The sequence below is a fragment of the Cherax quadricarinatus genome, chromosome 61, assembly GCF_038502225.1.
Source record: "Cherax quadricarinatus isolate ZL_2023a chromosome 61, ASM3850222v1, whole genome shotgun sequence".
Taxonomy (NCBI): domain Eukaryota; kingdom Metazoa; phylum Arthropoda; class Malacostraca; order Decapoda; family Parastacidae; genus Cherax; species Cherax quadricarinatus.
Window position 1 is genome coordinate 2611050 of NC_091352.1, and position 20806 is coordinate 2631855.

Consider the following 20806-nt stretch of genomic DNA (forward strand, 5'->3'; position numbering starts at 1 on the left):
CACTCCACAAAGGGGGCAGTAAAGCAACAGCAAAGAACTACAGACCGATAGCACTAACATCCCATATCATAAAAATCTTTGAAAGGGTCCTAAGAAGCAAGATCACCACCCATCTAGAAACCCATCAGTTACACAACCCAGGGCAACATGGGTTTAGAACAGGTCGCTCCTGTCTGTCTCAACTATTGGATCACTACGACAAGGTCCTAGATGCACTAGAAGACAAAAAGAATGCAGATGTAATATATACAGACTTTGCAAAAGCCTTCGACAAGTGTGACCATGGCGTAACAGCGCACAAAATGCGTGTTAAAGGAATAACAGGAAAAGTCGGTCGATGGATCTATAATTTCCTCACTAACAGAACACAGAGAGTAGTCGTCAACAGAGTAAAATCCGAGGCAGCTACGGTGAAAAGCTCTGTTCCACAAGGCACAGTACTCGCTCCCATCTTGTTCCTCATCCTCATATCTGACATAGACAAGGATGTCAGCCACAGCACCGTGTCTTCCTTCGCAGATGACACCCGAATCTGCATGACAGTGTCTTCCATTGCAGACACTGCAAGGCTCCAGGCGGACATCAACCAAATCTTTCAGTGGGCTGCAGAAAACAGTATGAAGTTCAACGATGAGAAATTTCAATTACTCAGATATGATAAACACGAGGAAATTAAATCTTCATCAGAGTATAAAACAAATTCTGGCCACAAAATAGAGCGAAACACCAACGTCAAAGACCTGGGAGTGATCATGTCGGAGGATCTCGCCTTCAAGGACCATAACATTGTATCAATCGCATCTGCTAGAAAAATGACAGGATGGATAATGAGAACCTTCAAAACTAGGGAGGCCAAGCCCATGATGACACTCTTCAGGTCACTTGTTCTATCTAGGCTGGAATATTGCTGCACACTAACAGCACCTTTCAAGGTAGGTGAAATTGCTGACCTAGAAAATGTACAGAGAACTTTCACGGCGCGCATAACGGAGATGAAACACCTCAATTACTGGGAGCGCTTGAGGTTCCTAAACCTTGTTCTTGTTCTTGTTCAGACCAGAGCTTTGGTGAGATGGGGAAGGAAGAAGGATGGGTAAGGATGGAAATATTGGAATTATTATTATTATAATCAAGGGGGAAGCGCTAAACCCGGAGGATTATACAGCGCCTGGGGGGGGGATGTGGAAGGCATTCAGGCTTAATTCGGGGAACTGGAGCACAGATCCAATTCCCTAAATCAAGAGCCCCTCACCAACATCAAGGAACCTTCCTTGAGGGGGAAAATATTGGAAAAGGGTGGCAGGGGGGTGAGAGGTAGGAGATAAAGGTAAGTGGCCCAACCACTTTGGTGCAATTTAAAAAGTGTACGTGAAATGATATATTTAATTAAGGGGTATAAGACTAACCCATCAAAGTCACATAGATATAACAGATATATAAGTACATGACTCTGAATTGGTAGTAATTATACAAGTTGCAATTGCTTTTTTTTTTCTCACTTGTATAGGATGTTCTCTATCTGGCATGTATAGTTCTTGCATTGTATAAAGTTGTTTCTTTTTTAAGGTGTCAAGGCGTACATTTATGGCAGTAATATCTTCTTGTATGTGTAAATCTGCCATTTTAACTCTGTCTCTCCTCCTGGTATCGATGATGAAGCGAAGAGCTCTATTCTGGACCCGTTGTAACCGGAGCATGTTGGTCTTTGTTGTTAATGACATTGGGACACATGGGTATTCGAGTATTGGTCTTATTATCATTTTATACAGATGTTTTTTGACATGTTGAGGGGCTTGATTGAATCGAAAGAGTCTGCTAAGACCGACTTTGGCTGTGTTGATCTTTTTAGTTACATGAGATGTTGAGTGGAGCAGCCTGTCGATTTCATATCCCAGAATCTTGTTAGGGTTTCTAATGGCTACAGGTGTACCTCTGATGGAGATACCTCCTTTATCTTCAATTGTTGATGCAAAACATCCTATCGTGCTAACAAGGACCTTGTCAGGATTAGTTGTAATTCTCCATTTCTTTTCCCAATTAGATGTATAATCGCTGTATAATCCTCCGGGTTTAGCGCTTCCCCCTTGATTATAATAATAATAATAATGTAAACTGACTTTAAGTTACATGACTGAGACTCCTGAATCCCAAGAAAGTGCTTCAGAAGCTAAACATTCTCATGCCATGGATATTAACCAGGTGTTTTTTTCTCATATTAAAAGTTCTTGCCCCCCCCCCCCGAAAAAAAACAGACATGAAAGAAAGACTTAAAATCCAGTTAAACTCGCGCCACCAGACAGCATGGCTATTCTGACAGCAACTCATGAGACTGGTTACTGTCCTCCCTGGTGACATCACGGGTCACATGACCGTTCAGCCAGCCAATCACAGCAGCCCTTCACCAGGCAGCGCTTTAACTGGCCCTGGGTACTGCTGACGTCACATGTAGAGGCGTCCAGCCAATCACGTCAGTCAGTCCCTGAGCTTGTTAGCCCCCGCTTTCCCTAGTGATTAACAACTCAGGATAACCCAGCGCTAATAACCCAACACTAATAACCCAGGATTACCCAACTAATGGCCCAGGATAACCCAACACTAATAACCCAGGATTACCCAACTAATGACCCAGAATAACCCAACACTAATGGCCCAGGATAACCCAACACTAATGGCCCAGGATAACCCAACACTAATGACCCAGGATAGCCCAACACTAATAACCGAGGATAACCCAACACTAATAACCCAACTAATAATCCAGTATAACCCAACACTAATAATCCAGGATAACCCAACACTAATAACCCAGGATAACCCAACACTAATAACCCAGGATAACCCAGCACTAATAACCCTGGGTAACTCAACACTAATAATCCAGGATAACCCAACACTAATAACCGTGGATAACCCAACTAATAATCCTGTATAACCCAACACTAATAATCCAGGATAAGCCAACTAATAATCCATTATAATACAACACTAATAATCCAGTATAACTCAACAGTAATAACGCAGGATAACCTAACTGATAATCCAGTATAACCCAACACGGATAACCCAACTAATAATCCAGTATAACTCAACACTAATAACCCAGGATAACCCAACTAATAATCCAGTATAACCCAACACGGATAACCCAACTAGTAATCCAGTATAACTCAACACTAATAATCCAGGATAACCCAACTAATAATCCAGTATAACTCAACACTAATAACCCAGGATAACCCAACTAATAATCCAGTATAACCCAACACGGATAACCCAACTAGTAATCCAGTATAACTCAACACTAATAACCCAGGATAACCCAACTAGTAATCCAGTATAACTCAACACTAATAACCCAGGATAACCCAACTAGTAATCCAGTATAACTCAACACTAATAACCCAGGATAACCCAACTAGTAATCCAGTATAACTCAACACTAATAACCCAGGTTAACCCCAGAAACATTATTAACCTTTCAATATAGTCAAATATATTTGAGGATAAAAAAAGTACCTAATTTACGGACATAAATTAAAGACACATTAGAAAAATATTGAGTTATATTTACAGTGTCTTGGGTACATAAGTATTAAACAGTGACCAGTTATTGTGTAATGGTTGCAACTCTCACATATCAGTTGGAATATATGTAAGCCATGCCGGAGAGGTAAAAACTTGCGATTTTGGTTTAAACAGCAACGCTCTTCTTGCCGAATAAGGCAAGCGAAAATTTGTGTATGCATTAATATCGCAAAAATCATTCTAAACCTAACGAAAAAAATGTATTTCATTGTGTTTGTTTATTATTAAATTATTGTAAACTTATCAAAAATATATTTAGTTGGATTAGGCTAAATTAAATTGCGATTCTTATAATAAGATTAGGTAAGTTTCCTAAGGTTCTTTTGGTACAAAATTATTAATTTTTACATTAACATAAATGAAAAAAATATTTCTTTAAACGTATAAGAGAAAATTTTTAGAACCCAATTTTAAATGAGTTCTTGTTAACTGACCAGTTTTACCTATTCGGCACGACATATATATATATATATATATATATATATATATATATATATATATATATATATATATATATATATATATATATATATATATATATATATATATATAGAGAGAGAGAGAGAGAGAGAGAGAGAGTTGGTGTAGTTGATTAAGACAGAGCACCCAAAACGTCTCATACTGGTGAGACAAATCGTCTTCTCTGAGATATGTATGTCTACACTCACATCACCAGGTGTATGATGACAGTCTGTGTGTAGACACGAGATACTGCAGCTCTCACCATACTTTATGTAACAGTTTAGATGAATACAAAACAATGACGAACACAAGTATAACACACATGTATGGTAAACATGATGTGAAAAGATATCTGAACGTTGTACAATTATAGAATACGTTAAAGGGGATAATTAATAATGACTGATCATGAGGAGTATCATTGTAACGTACAGATATTATATTCCTCAGGAAGCGCTAAACCCCTAGGGCTGATACATCACCTGGGAAATGGGAAGTAATCAGGTTTGATGAACGGTAGTAGGTACAATTCCCCAGCTACACTCCTACACCAGCATGAAGACGTTACCCTCCGCTAAAACAAGGTACCACATGAACGTCTTCATTCATAGTGACAATGGTAAATCTTATTTTAAACTGACAGCACTTGGGTCACCCACATACACTGACAGCACTTGGGTCACCCACATACACTGACAGCACTTGGGTCACCCACATACACTGACAGCACTTGGGTCACCCACATACACTGACAGCACTTGGGTCACCCACATACACTGACAGCACTTGAGTCACCCACATACACTGACAGCACTTGAGTCACCCACATACACTGACAGCACTTGAGTCACCCACATACACTGACAGCACTTGGGTCACCCACATACACTGACAGCACTTGGGTCACCCACATACACTGACAGCACTTGGGTCACCCACATACACTGACAGCACTTGAGTCACCCACATACACTGACAGCACTTGGGTCACCCACATACACTGACAGCACTTGGGTCACCCACATACACTGACAGCACTTGAGTCACCCACATACACTGACAGCACTTGGGTCACCCACATACACTGACAGCACTTGGGTCACCCACATACACTGACAGCACTTGGGTCACCCACATACACTGACAGCACTTGGGTCACCCACATACACTGACAGCACTTGGGTCACCCACATACACTGACAGCACTTGGGTCACCCACATACACTGACAGCACTTGGGTCACCCACATACACTGACAGCACTTGGGTCACCCACATACACTGACAGCACTTGAGTCACCCACATACACTGACAGCACTTGGGTCACCCACATACACTGACAGCACTTGGGTCACCCACATACACTGACAGCACTTGAGTCACCCACATACACTGACAGCACTTGGGTCACCCACATACACTGACAGCACTTGGGTCACCCACATACACTGACAGCACTTGGGTCACCCACATACACTGACAGCACTTGGGTCACCCACATACACTGACAGCACTTGGGTCACCCACATACACTGACAGCACTTGGGTCACCCACATACACTGACAGCACTTGGGTCACCCACATACACTGACAGCACTTGGGTCACCCACATACACTGACAGCACTTGGGTCACCCACATACACTGACAGCACTTGGGTCACCCACATACACTGACAGCACTTGGGTCACCCACATACACTGACAGCACTTGGGTCACCCACATACACTGACAGCACTTGGGTCACCCACATACACTGACAGCACTTGGGTCACCCACATACACTGACAGCACTTGGGTCACCCACATACACTGATGAATTGAGTTCTAAGTTGTTTTTTAATATCAACAGAAAATATAAAAAAATATAAAAATATAAAATATAAATATATATATATATATATATATATATATATATATATATATATATATATATATATATATATATATATATATATATATATATATATATATATATATATATATATATATATATATATATATATATATATATATATATATATATGTATATATATATATATATATATATATATATATATATACAGAAGAAAAGAAATGAGGTACAGACTCATCAATAAATGTTACTGGAAGATTCATTAAATTATTAAAGTGTGCAGTATCTTGGAGTCTACGACAGTCACTTCAAAAATGGGGTCACCTTGAAGCCGATATCGTAATAAAATAATTACAACTTTGAAACATTCTCTAAATGCAATAAAGCTACTGAATGTTTACTCCACCTCAACATCTACACACATACAGAAATAGCTATTCCAGTCAGCTCACGTAGCAATTCAATGGTTCATTTCTAGATTATCTAATATATATAAAAAAAAGCATTTTTTCTTCTGTAAATCACATACACACACTCAGCTATATAGTTTGTATTGAACTAGTTGTTTTTACGCCTGAGGAGGAGCAGTATCTCCTGACGAGTGTATAATGACACCTTCATTGTTCAGCGTCCACTGGTTGACCTCGGCTATTTTGAACCTCTCTCACAAAACAATGTTCACTACATCATAGCATGTCCAAGGATAAGTTTCTTTAACTCAATTAACATTAGTCACCTAAATATACACTTTTTATTTTCTTTGAGTATGGAACACCATGGTTTCCCAGGTCATAACTTCATTAAGTACATTAAAAACTTATCAAATCTCTTAAATGCCAGAGTATTTTTTTATCAAAATTAATGGCAATATATATATATATATATATATATATATATATATATATATATATATATATATATATATATATATATATATATATATATATATATATATATATATATATATGCAATAAGATCACAGTAAACAGGTGATTTCAGAATATGCAAAACAACCACTCTGAAAAAATAGAGAAATTCCAAGCGCTTTCGTGACTACTCACATTATCAAGGAACAATGATAATGTGAGTAGTCACGAAAGCACTTGGAATTTCTCTATTCTTTCAGAGTGGTTGTTTTGTATATATATATATATATATATATATATATATATATATATATATATATATATATATATATATATATATATATATATATATATATATATATATAAATATATATATATAAAAATTCACTGATTACTTATAAATTAAGGTATTTGTTTTTAAATGCAAGCCAGGAGGCCTGGTCACAGACCGGGCCGCGGGGGCGTTGACCCCCGAAACTCTCTCCAGGTAAACTCCTCTTATTATTGGAACAGCATTGTTTACCCTACAATTTAAGATCGTGAATAAATTTTATCATAGAAAATTGTCATTTATAATTTTTTGGACTATGGCTATACTGTATTATTTACACTGTTGCTCTTATCATATTTTTTACACTTTTTTAACATCTTTGTGTCAGTATAGGTAACACCACTTTCTTGGTTTTCTGTTTCCTGATAACACGTAGAAATAATATTTTTTTGTCACAACACATAAAAACAAAGATAGTGAAAGTCTGGAAAATATGTTGGTAAAAGAAAACCGAAGCCTAAGATGCTTGTCCCAGCAGAAAACATCAACGGAAGAATCCTTTTATGTGGGCGCCGAGAGAGAGCTGCTCTGGTAAATCCTAGACTTGTGCATATAAGCCTCTGACACCTTTCCTCCAGGTTGTGTCTTGGGCTACGCTTTACGAGGCTTCTTAGTAGCCATCATATTCAGAGGGTCTTTACCGTACCTAGCAAACACCTCCCTCTTGAAACCCTCGAACAAGCGACGATTAGCATTGTTCTGTTTCTCTCTCCATGCTGGGCGGCTCCTCTTCACCTGCATCCCCCAGTGAAGAGTGAAGATAGGGGAGAGGACATGGAAGGTGTACCCTGAGACGTGCATCTCATACACCTGTAGATGTATGAGAAACAATTATATTAGTGGCATACAATGCTGGCAAGTTAAGATAAGATTTCGTTTTGATTTTTAACCCCGGAGGGTTAGCCACCCAGGATAACCCAAGAAAGTCAGTGCGTCATCGAGGACTGTCTAACTTATTTCCACTGGGGTCCTTAATCTTGTCCCCCAGGATGCGACTAACACCCAGGTACCTATTCGCTGCTAGGTGAACAATAGGTGTAAGGAAACGTGTCGAAATGTTTCCACCCGCCGGGAATCGAACCCGGGCCCTCCGTGTGTGAAGCGGGAGCTTGAGCCACCAGGCCACCGGGCCACCTGATAGCTTGAACACAAGTGCAGCACTTACATATCTTTATTTGTAGGAGTTTATCCAAGCAGTGGCTTTATTTTAACACAATAGTGACATACACCGAAGATTGTAGAATTGTTTACAGAAGACAGTAGATGGGACAGTCAGCCCTCAGTCCAAGAGGACACCAAAACTACGGTATTGAACACAGTCCTTCTAGGCTAATTACCTCATCTACTTTCTTACGTTAGGTTAGGTAAGGTTTGTCAGGAAACAGGACAAGTGTTTCCTGACGCGGGTCTTAGTCATATGATGACCTGCAGCTGAAGCTTTTGGTCAGCTGACCGATAAGATAGAATACCACTCTCAGTACCTACAATGTTAACATTAAGCACTCGAGCTGTTTATTCCTTGAAATAAATAACTGGAATGTAAAAAAAAAAAAATGGTTCAGAGAACCGAGAGGATAATGAATTAGATACCTGTGCAACACTTAGGTATCATTATTGTGGAAAATTTTCGCCAGTCTGTGGCTTCCTCAGTCTAATACACAAAAGAATGGTCGAAGATCAGAAAGATTTTGAGGTAATCAGTCCCTCATCCTGGATTCGACTCCAGGCCGAGAGACTGGTTACCTCACACTCCTCCTGGTCTTTAAACCCATTATAAATAATGGGTACCATCACCTGACTAACCTCCCCATTCAAAATATTAAATAACCATTTGTTAGGTTAATTTACTTCCGGTTCACAATCTTAATTAGTTTTCTCATTAAATATTTTAATGAGAAACCTTCATCAAGAAATAAAAGCGAACACATTTTATTAATCTTAATTAACAAGCAAGTGTTCGTCGCCAGAGTTTGATCGAAGTTATATTTTTTTTTTTCTAATATTACGCATGGGTGCAATGGTTTAAAATCTTCAACGAGGTCTGTACACTGGCTTCATTATTAGCACTCACCATGAACACTCTCCATCAACACCATGAACACCCTCCATCAACACCATGAACACACTCCACCACCATGAACACCCTCCATCAACAAAATGAACACCCTCCATCACCATGAACACCCTACACCAACACCATGAACACCATCAACACCCTCCACCAACACCATGAACACCCTCCATCAACACCATGAACACACTCCACCACCATGAACACCCTCCATCATCACCATGAACACTCTCCATCAACACCATGAACACCCTCCATCATCACCATGAACACCCTCCATCATCACCATGAACACCCTCCATCATCACCATGAACACCCTCCATCATCACCATGAACACCCTCCATCATCACCATGAACACTCTCCATCAACACCATGAACACCCTCCATCATCACCATGAACACCCTCCATCATCACCATGAACACCCTCCATCAACACCATGAACACCCTCCATCATCACCATGAACACCCTCCATCATCACCATGAACACCATCATCACCATGAACACCCTCCATCATCACCATGAACACTCTCCATCAACACCATGAACACCCTCCATCATCACCATGAACACCCTCCATCACCACCATGAACACCCTCCATCACCACCATGAACACCCTCCATCACCATTAACACCCTCCATCACCATTAACACCCTCCATCACCATTAACACCCTCCATCACCATTAACACCCTCCATCAACACCATGAACACCCTCCATCAACACCATGAACACCCTCCATCACCATGAACACCCTCCATCATCACCATGAACACCCTCCATCACCATGAACACCCTCCATCACCATTAACACCCTCCATCACCATTAACACCCTCCATCAACACCATGAACACCCTCCATCACCATGAACACCCTCCATCATCACCATGAACACCCTCCATCACCATTAACACCCTCCATCACCATTAACACCCTCCATCACCATTAACACCCTCCATCACCATTAACACCCTCCATCACCACCATGAACACCCTCCATCATCACCATGAACACCCTCCATCACTATGAACACCCTCCATCACCATTAACACCCTCCATCACCATGAACACCCTCCATCACCATTAACACCCTCCATCAACACCATGAACACCCTCCATCACCATGAACACCCTCCATCAACACCATGAACACCCTCCATCATCACCATGAACACCCTCCATCATCACCATGAACACCCTCCATCACCATGAACACCCTCCATCACCATGAACACCCTCCATCACCATTAACACCCTCCATCAACACCATGAACACCCTCCATCACCATGAACACCCTCCATCAACACCATGAACACCCTCCATCATCACCATGAACACCCTCCATCACCATTAACACCCTCCATCATCACCATTAACACCCTCCATCAACACCATGAACACCCTCCATCACCATGAACACCCTCCATCAACACCATTAACACCCTCCATCATCACCATCAACACCCTCCATCATCACCATCAACACCATTAACACCCTCCATCATCACCATCAACACCATTAACACCCTCCATCATCACCATCAACACCATTAACACCCTCCATCATCACCATGAACACCCTCCATCACCATTAACACCCTCCATCACCATTAACACCCTCCATCATCACCATCAACACCATTAACACCCTCCATCATCACCATGAACACCCTCCATCACCATTAACACCCTCCATCAACACCATGAACACCCTCCATCACCATGAACACCCTCCATCAACACCATTAACACCCTCCATCACCATCAACACCCTCCATCATCACCATCAACACCATTAACACCCTCCATCATCACCATCAACACCATTAACACCCTCCATCATCACCATTAACACCCTCCATCATCACCATGAACACCCTCCATCACCATTAACACCCTCCATCACCATTAACACCCTCCATCATCACCATCAACACCATTAACACCCTCCATCATCACCATGAACACCCTCCATCACCATTAACACCCACCATCAACACCATGAACACCCTCCATCACCATTAACACCCTCCATCAACACCATGAACACCCTCCATCACCATTAACACCCTCCATCATCACCATGAACACCCTCCATCATCACCATCAACACCATCATCACCATCAACACCATAAACACCCTTCATGAGTGTTTATATGTTTAATCAAATTAAAGTAAGGAGATAAACATTTGTTTACATTAGCATATTATTGTCATTAAAACGTGTGGGGCGACGTTCCTGGAATAAATTTATTAAAACGTCAACAATTAAGTCACAATACTATTGTTGCAACAACTGCCACAATACTGTGGCTGCAACAACTGCCACAATACTGTGGCTGCAACAACTGCCACAATACTGTGGCTGCAACAACTGCCACAATACTGTGGCTGCAACAACTGCCACAATACTGTGGCTGCAACAACTGTCACAATACTGTGGCTGCAACAACTGTCACAATACTGTGGCTGCAACAACTGTCACAATACTGTGGCTGCAACAACTGCCACAATACTGTGGCTGCAACAACTGCCACAATACCGTGGCTGCAACAACTGCCACAATACTGTGGCTGCAACAACTGTCACAATACTGTGGCTGCAACAACTGCCACAATACTGTGGCTGCAACAACTGCCACAATACTGTGGCTGCAACAACTGCCACAATACTGTGGCTGCAACAACTGTCACAATACTGTGGCTGCAACAACTGTCACAATACTGTGGCTGCAACAACTGTCACAATACTGTGGCTGCAACAACTGTCACAATACTGTGGCTGCAACAACTGCCACAATACTGTGGCTGCAACAACTGTCACAATACTGTGGCTGCAACAACTGTCACAATACTGTGGCTGCAACAACTGTCACAATACTGTGGCTGCAACAACTGCCACAATACTGTGGCTGCAACAACTGCCACAATACTGTGGCTGCAACAACTGTCACAATACTGTGGCTGCAACAACTGTCACAATACTGTGGCTGCAACAACTGTCACAATACTGTGGCTGCAACAACTGCCACAATACTGTGGCTGCAACAACTGTCACAATACTGTGGCTGCAACAACTGTCACAATACTGTGGCTGCAACAACTGCCACAATACTGTGGCTGCAACAACTGCCACAATACTGTGGCTGCAACAACTGTCACAATACTGTGGCTGCAACAACTGTCACAATACTGTGGCTGCAACAACTGTCACAATACTGTGGCTGCAACAACTGTCACAATACTGTGGCTGCAACAACTGTCACAATACTGTGGCTGCAACAACTGTCACACTGTGGCTGCAACAACTACAATACTGTGGCTGCAACAACTGCCACAATACTGTGGCTGCAACAACTGCCACAATACTGTGGCTGCAACAACTGTCACAATACTGTGGCTGCAATGTCACAATACTGTGGCTGCAACAACTGTCACAATACTGTGGCTGCAACAACTGTCACAATACTGTGGCTGCAACAACTGTCACAATACTGTGGCTGCAACAACTGTCACAATACTGTGGCTGCAACAACTGTGGCACAATACAATACTGTGGCTGCAACAACTGTCACAATACTGTGGCTGCAATGTCACAATACTGTGGCTGCAACAACTGTCACAATACTGTGGCTGCAACAACTGTCACAATACAATACTGTGGCTGCAACAACTGTCACAATACTGTGGCTGCAACAACTGCCACAATACTGTGGCTGCAACAACTGTCACAATACTGTGGCTGCAACAACTGTCACAATACTGTGGCTGCAACAACTGTCACAATACTGTGGCTGCAACAACTGCCACAATACTGTGGCTGCAACAACTGCCACAATACTGTGGCTGCAACAACTGTCACAATACTGTGGCTGCAACAACTGCCACAATACTGTGGCTGCAACAACTGCCACAATACTGTGGCTGCAACAACTGCCACAATACTGTGGCTGCAACAACTGCCACAATACTGTGGCTGCAACAACTGCCACAATACTGTGGCTGCAACAACTGCCACAATACTGTGGCTGCAACAACTGTCACAATACTGTGGCTGCAACAACTGCCACAATACTGTGGCTGCAACAACTGCCACAATACCGTGGCTGCAACAACTGCCACAATACTGTGGCTGCAACAACTGCCACAATACTGTGGCTGCAACAACTGCCACAATACTGTGGCTGCAACAACTGCCACAATACTGTGGCTGCAACAACTGCCACAATACTGTGGCTGCAACAACTGCCACAATACTGTGGCTGTGGCTGCAACAACTGTCACAATGTGGCTGCAACAACTGTCACAAAACCGTGGCTGCAACAACTGTCACAATACCGTGGCTGCAACAACTGCCACAATACCGTGGCTGCAACAACTGCCACAATACTGTGGCTGCAACAACTGCCACAATACTGTGGCTGCAACAACTGCCACAATACTGTGGCTGCAACAACTGCCACAATACTGTGGCTGCAACAACTGCCACAATACTGTGGCTGCAACAACTGCCACAATACTGTGGCTGCAACAACTGCCACAATACCGTGGCTGCAACAACTGTCACAATACCGTGGCTGCAACAACTGTCACAATACTGTGGCTGCAACAACTGCCACAATACTGTGGGTGCAACAACTGCCACAATACTGTGGCTGCAACAACTGTCACAATACTGTGGCTGCAACAACTGCCACAATACTGTGGCTGCAACAACTGCCACAATACCGTGGCTGCAACAACTGCCACAATACTGTGGCTGCAACAACTGCCACAATACAGTGGCTGCAACAACTGCCACAATACTGTGGCTGCAACAACTGCCACAATACTGTGGCTGCAACAACTGCCACAATACTGTGGCTGCAACAACTGCCACAATACTGTGGCTGCAACAACTGCCACAATACTGTGGCTGCAACAACTGCCACAATACCGTGGCTGCAACAACTGTCACAAAACCGTGGCTGCAACAACTGTCACAATACCGTGGCTGCAACAACTGCCACAATACCGTGGCTGCAACAACTGCCACAATACTGTGGCTGCAACAACTGCCACAATACTGTGGCTGCAACAACTGCCACAATACTGTGGCTGCAACAACTGCCACAATACTGTGGCTGCAACAACTGCCACAATACTGTGGCTGCAACAACTGCCACAATACTGTGGCTGCAACAACTGCCACAATACCGTGGCTGCAACAACTGTCACAATACCGTGGCTGCAACAACTGTCACAATACTGTGGCTGCAACAACTGCCACAATACTGTGGCTGCAACAACTGCCACAATACTGTGGCTGCAACAACTGCCACAATACCGTGGCTGCAACAACTGCCACAATACTGTGGCTGCAACAACTGCCACAATACTGTGGCTGCAACAACTGCCTCAATACTGTGGCTGCAACAACTGTCACAATACTGTGGCTGCAACAACTGTCACAATACTGTGGCTGCAACAACTGTCACAATACTGTGGCTGCAACAACTGTCACAATACTGTGGCTGCAACAACTGCCACAATACCGTGGCTGCAACAACTGTCACAATACTGTGGCTGCAACAACTGCCACAATACTGTGGCTGCAACAACTGTCACAATACTGTGGCTGCAACAACTGTCACAATACTGTGGCTGCAACAACTGCCACAATACCGTGGCTGCAACAACTGTCACAATACTGTGGCTGCAACAACTGCCACAATACTGTGGCTGCAACAACTGTCACAATACTGTGGCTGCAACAACTGCCACAATACTGTGGCTGCAACAAGTGTCACAATACCGTGGCTACAGCAACTGTCACAATACCGTGGCTGCAACAACTGTCACAATACCCTGGCTGCAACAACTGTCACAATACTGTGGCTGCAACAACTGTCACAATACCGTGGCTGCAACAACTGCCACAATACTGTGGCTGCAACAACTGTCACAATACCGTGGCTACAACAACTGTCACAATACCGTGGCTACAACAACTGTCACAATACCGTGGCTGCAACAACTGTCACAATACCGTGGCTGCAACAACTGCCACAATACCGTGGCTGCAACAACTGTCACAATACCGTGGCTGCAACAACTGCCACAATACTGTGGCTGCAACAACTGTCACAATACTGTGGCTGCAACAACTGTCACAATACTGTGGCTGCAACAACTGCCACAATACCGTGGCTGCAACAACTGCCACAATACTGTGGCTGCAACAACTGTCACAATACCGTGGCTGCAACAACTGTCACAATACTGTGGCTGCAACAACTGTCACAATACCGTGGCTGCAACAACTGTCACAATACCGTGGCTGCAACAACTGTCACAATACCGTGGCTGCAACAACTGTCACAATACCGTGGCTACAACAATTGTGGGTCGCATCCTGGGTACAAAACTGACCTAATTTGCGGGAAGTGCTCTCCATAACAAATGGCTTTCTGTATAGTAGTATGTCACTGATGTCAGCTATGGTCTTTATACCTTGTACACGTGCTTGTAGAAATAAAGATTATTATTATTATTATTTTTATTATTATAAATGCAGCAGTAAAGCATGAAGTCAACATGTGTTGTGGTACAAATGTTTTAATTATGAAGGTAATTAACATTTTTCCTCAACAAATCAAAAAAGCTTTTGTCCAATACAATTTGTTAATTATGTTCTTAGTACTCAAAGTCATCTCTTCATTAATTTATAAAATTTTAATGACTCTTTAATCAACTTTTAATGCAAAAATGTGATTGGAAAACAGAGCTGAATAAATGACTATCTTATCCCGCAGTGTTGAACACTATATGATTATCCCGCAGTGTTGAACACTATATGACTACCTGGCAGTGTTGAACACTATATGACTACCTGGCAGTGTTGAACACTATATGACTACCTGGCAGTGTTGAACACTATATGACTACCTGGCAGTGTTGAACACTATATGACTACCTGGCAGTGTTGAACACTATATGACTACCTGGCAGTGTTGAACACTTGTTTATATGATTATATAATAGTGCTGAACACATTCATACATATGTGTGAGAGTGAGAGAGAGAGGTGACACTGAGAGTAAATCTTAACTTCATGCAGCAAAATAAACATTAATGTGTCTCCAGGAAAAGGGTGGAACGTGAGATCAAATTAAGGAGGAAGTCGAGACAAAGAGGCGGGTGCAGTAAGTAAGGAAGAAGTGCACGATAAATAACAGGGAGAGAGACAGAGAGAGAGAGAGAGAGGAGAGTATATGACCCGCCATAAAGGTTGCACGAAAATAGAAATATAGAATGCAAAATTTTAAAGGCAAGCCTGACAGGAAATGTACAGGAATATATATAATATATATATATATATATATATATATATATATATATGTATATATATATATATATATATATATATATATATATATATATATATATATATATATATATATATATATATATATATATATATATATATATATATATATATATATATATATATATATATATATATATATAATATATATATATAGGGAGGTACCACCTCTAGAACTGTCCTAGGGACCCTCATCCTCAGAGAAAAGAATAAACTTGCTTCAGGAAAAACTCAAGGTTCTCCCTGAAGCTGTTTGAGAATTTTCTCCTACCACCCCCTATATTTCAAGTATGTTTTATTTAAAGACAAAATACATTGCCCAAACATTCACAAAAATACAACAGAAAGTAAAACAACATAGGTAACTCAGAGCTACATCTCGAATACTTCGTCCAGCTCCCCTGCGGTGGGCCGCGTGCCCAGAATGCTGCAGGCATTTCCTCTCTGGATCGCAACACTGAGTCGCTGAAAGAGGAAGCTGGTCTCCCTGTGGTCCTTGGTTTCTATGATGAGCTTTTCACCCAGCTCTTTGAGGAACTTTAGAGCACACTTGCCCCATGCTCCAAGGGTCTCCGACCATATTGGAATAAAGTTATAGCAAGGGGGAAGGTCTTCATATTTTCGGATCTTCTGGGTCTCCCTGTGGCTGGCAGCTCCACCCCCTTCCACTACGGAGTATGGCAAGTAGGTGTCTGCCAATGTGGCAGCACAGGTGTAGTCCCAGGCAATCTGCTTTGCATCCTTCCAGGGTAGCATAGTGGCTCCATCAGGATGCTTTTGACTTCCATCAGACCTCTGTACTTGGGGTTCCCGTTGAGCTGGGCAATGGGCTGTGGCGAGGCTTCTCTTTATGATGTCATTGACTTCCTCATGTCTGGCATACTTCCCTTCTGCTGTGTGACACACGAGACCATGAAGTCCGAATTGATCAGCTGTCGCCCTGCCGCAAATACACCTATGTTCGGTGAGGATGGGGGTGGCTAGGCGAAGAGCAACACCAATCTGAATGGCCTGTGGGTCGAGACGGGTGCCCAGGGAGGAATTGGGAACAGCTAACAGGAAATCTCCTGAGTGTGGTGCCTTCACTGCCAGGAGACGAGCTTTGTCCTTTCCTGAAGCATTGGAGAGCATTGTGTTGGCGATTTTTTCCATGATCGGTTTGTCCCAGTGGGACTGTTTGTGCTGTTTGGGAGGAGCTGGTCTACTGGAGGAATCTGTAAGGGTGTCCCACCGAATCGCTGCTTCAGTAAACCTGGGGTCTTGAGCTCCTACCACGTCTCTCAAGCGTTCCGGTACTATCTTCTTGACTAATGCACTGGAAGCCAAACACGATGGCAGAAAAGCAGGTAAAGCAACATGCGTTGCTTTACGCACCCCTATACCTCCCAGTCGCACTGGGAGGGTTGCCTGATCCCATTGCTCATCCTCTAGTGACAGGTTCAGTGCCTTCTTAAAAGTTGATCTCAGGTGTGCGTCATATTCATCGAGTGTTGGGTTGTCAAAAGAGGGTGCACACCTCAAGAAGTAAGCGAGTCTTGGCATAGTAAGACACCTTGTGAGGAGATACAGAGCATCATGGGCATCAAGATCGCTTATTCTCTCCTCCATTCTCATCAGGTCATTCAATTTGTCCCTGAGGACAGTGTCGATGGCCTGGTGACCCAGTGGTGCCCCCAAGAGGATACTGTTGGACGGAGTGGTAGTTGAGACTTCTGGGAGGATTCTTCGCACAGTATTGATTATTTCCTGGTTTGCTGTGATGATTTCACACTTGGGGGGATTGAGGATGAGTCCCAAGTCTTCTCCCTGTGTTTTCACCAGTTGTAGGTCCCCCACTAGGGACTCTTCAGTACCTGCCAGAGTGCCGTCATCCAGGTACCAGATATTGAGCTCACTGCGTAGGCTGGAAGTTAGTTCTCTTACTGCCAAGCACACCTCAAGGAAGGTTCTTTGATGTTGGTGAATTGATTTAGGAGCTGAGTGAATTAAGGTCACATCCCCCCCCAGGCGCTGTATAATCTGGGTTTAGCGCTTCCCCCTTGATTATAATAATAATTACAAGCAGAAGAGAAGTGGAGCCTGCTGATCCGATTGAATTTCATGTTCTCCAAACAAAAGAATTGAGAGTTTGCTGTAGCCGGCTGAAATGAAGGGAAAAAGACTGGGGAACCGATCCCGAACAGCTGGCAAAACAGCATCTCTCTTCACCATATTAAAGGCATTTCTAAAATCAAGTTTGACTATGGCCTTGTCTTCTGGTAGGTCCCTGATGTAGGCCCTTGCGGCATGAGCTGCAGCTTCACCGCCTTGAGAGACCCCAAAGCCCAGTTGGTGTGACTGGAGTAAAGTGGCAGCTTCTAGGCGAATGTTTCTCACTGCTGCTTTGGCAACGAGACGGCGAAGAGTGTTTCCAACTGCAATGGGTCTGATTCCCCCATCCCTCTTCTTCAAAGCACATAGTGAGGCTCCAAAAAAGGTTTAATTTCTTCTGGGATTCGCCCAGCCAGGCAATTGTTGACGAAAGTTGTTAACTCGGTGAGAAGAATTGATGCAGATTCACCGAGTACTGGATTTACCATCTCTTTGAGGTGCTGAGGTCGAATTCCAGTGTAACCTCCTGCAGATCCTGCTGGAAATGACATGATCCCCTTATAGACTTCCGATTCTGACAAAATTAATTGTTCAGTGATGGGGTCTTCCTCAGGGTTGTCGTTGATGGCTATGGTGTTCCTGGTTGGATGCTTGTCTCTTAGTGCTTGGGCTGTGGTCTCATCCTTGGGGGCTACAGTGCCGTCACTTGTAATTATTCTTATTGCTCCAACTGTGTTGCCTTCTTAGATTTTTTTGCTAACCTGTGCGCAAATTTTCTTGTTTCCAGTGGGACTTTTCTTGGGTCTACCTCTTTGATTCCTGCGCTGATGGGGCAGAGGGACACAATTGTCCGTTCTTGGGTAGTTGACGTGGTTAGCAGTTTGCCTCATCTTTCAGGAACTGCAAGACAGACATTGCCGAACAAGAGTAGGTTGTGCCATGCTTGGATGGTGCCTCGGGCTTCTAAGTTGGTGGAACCTCCATTCACCCGCTTAAGAAGGTCTGTGAATTTCCCTACTGCATATGGGCAAGCCGCTTTAGGGATGTGGGATAGTGTACTGCTAGCAGTGGATTTGAATGCCAACAGAAGGTTATCGCAAGTGACGTGACGAGGTTGCCATTGGAATTGTCATCTGCCTGTGGAGGCTGTGGGCTGCTCTCTGCTGGGGGCATATGTGATCCTGCACACCCATTGTGTGCACGAATGCGGCCATTCCTGTTGCGTGCTCGAAACTCTCTACACACCTATAATGTGCCTCTTCTTTCATTGTTGGGTGCATTGTTTCCCCTGGCTTTGTGGCTGGCTGGCTTCATCATCTGCCATACCTCAAACTGTGTGGTAAGCCCAGGCTGAAGGGAAAAATGGCGCATGGCACATACCACATGTGGTTCATGGTGGTGGTGGGGGGAGGAGAGGGGTCTCCCATCCTTGTGGTGGGTGGTGGAAGAAAGGGAGGAGTGGAAGGTATGTGATGAGGCGGAGTAGGGCACTCACTACCTCTCAGGACAAGTCACTATACATCACAATGCTCTGTGCACATGTTACTATACACCACTATGCTCTGTGCACAGCCCCCACTATCAATGACACACCGCTATACACTACACATGCTATGCGCATACATGCACATACTATGCACTGTACACTATAGACTACACTATACACGGTGAACAAACACTCCGTTGTTGTAACACGAGCACATGGTGTATGTGCGCCTGTTTGGGGAAGGGGGGGACAGTTTTACCCCTCAACCTCAACCTCCGCTGCCGCCTCCTCCATGAGGCCTCCCCTAACCGACCTCTCCTACCCATAGGTGACCGTTATGTTCCCTCACTGAATTCACATACACAGCACTTTTCTTGATTCTGAAGGAAGAGACAAAATGCAGACTTCTGGCCCTTTTCAACACGAGCAGCAGATATTCACACACCAGCCTGTTGAAGATAATCCTGGTAGGTGTTCTTGATTGGACGATATTGTGCCAAAATCACAGAGCAGGATGCCCACAGCCTCTCTCTGGCAGAGGTGCTGAATATATATATATATATATATATATATATATATATATATATATATATATATATTATATATCTATATAATTGATTAGGGAAAAAAGGTGAGTGGTGCGTTGAGGTATATGTGGAGTCAAAAAACGTTATCTATGGAGGC

General features: G+C 43.2%; 2 protein-coding genes across 3 annotated transcripts in view; one reads left to right on the plus strand and one right to left on the minus strand.

Annotated features, from left to right (window-relative positions):
* Positions 1 to 20806, plus strand: part of LOC128699437 (ATPase inhibitor mai-1, mitochondrial-like) — a 173650-nt gene that overhangs the window by 3053 nt on the left and 149791 nt on the right. The gene's annotated exons all lie outside the window — the stretch shown is intronic.
* The window catches only part of LOC128699517 (beta-1,4-glucuronyltransferase 1), a 139708-nt gene continuing 126051 nt past the window's right edge, over positions 7150 to 20806 (minus strand). The window contains exon 7 of the mRNA XM_070098130.1: positions 7150 to 7909. Coding sequence (XP_069954231.1) covers positions 7691 to 7909 — 219 coding nt within the window. The 3' untranslated portion in view covers positions 7150 to 7690. The remainder of the gene's footprint in view (positions 7910 to 20806) is intronic.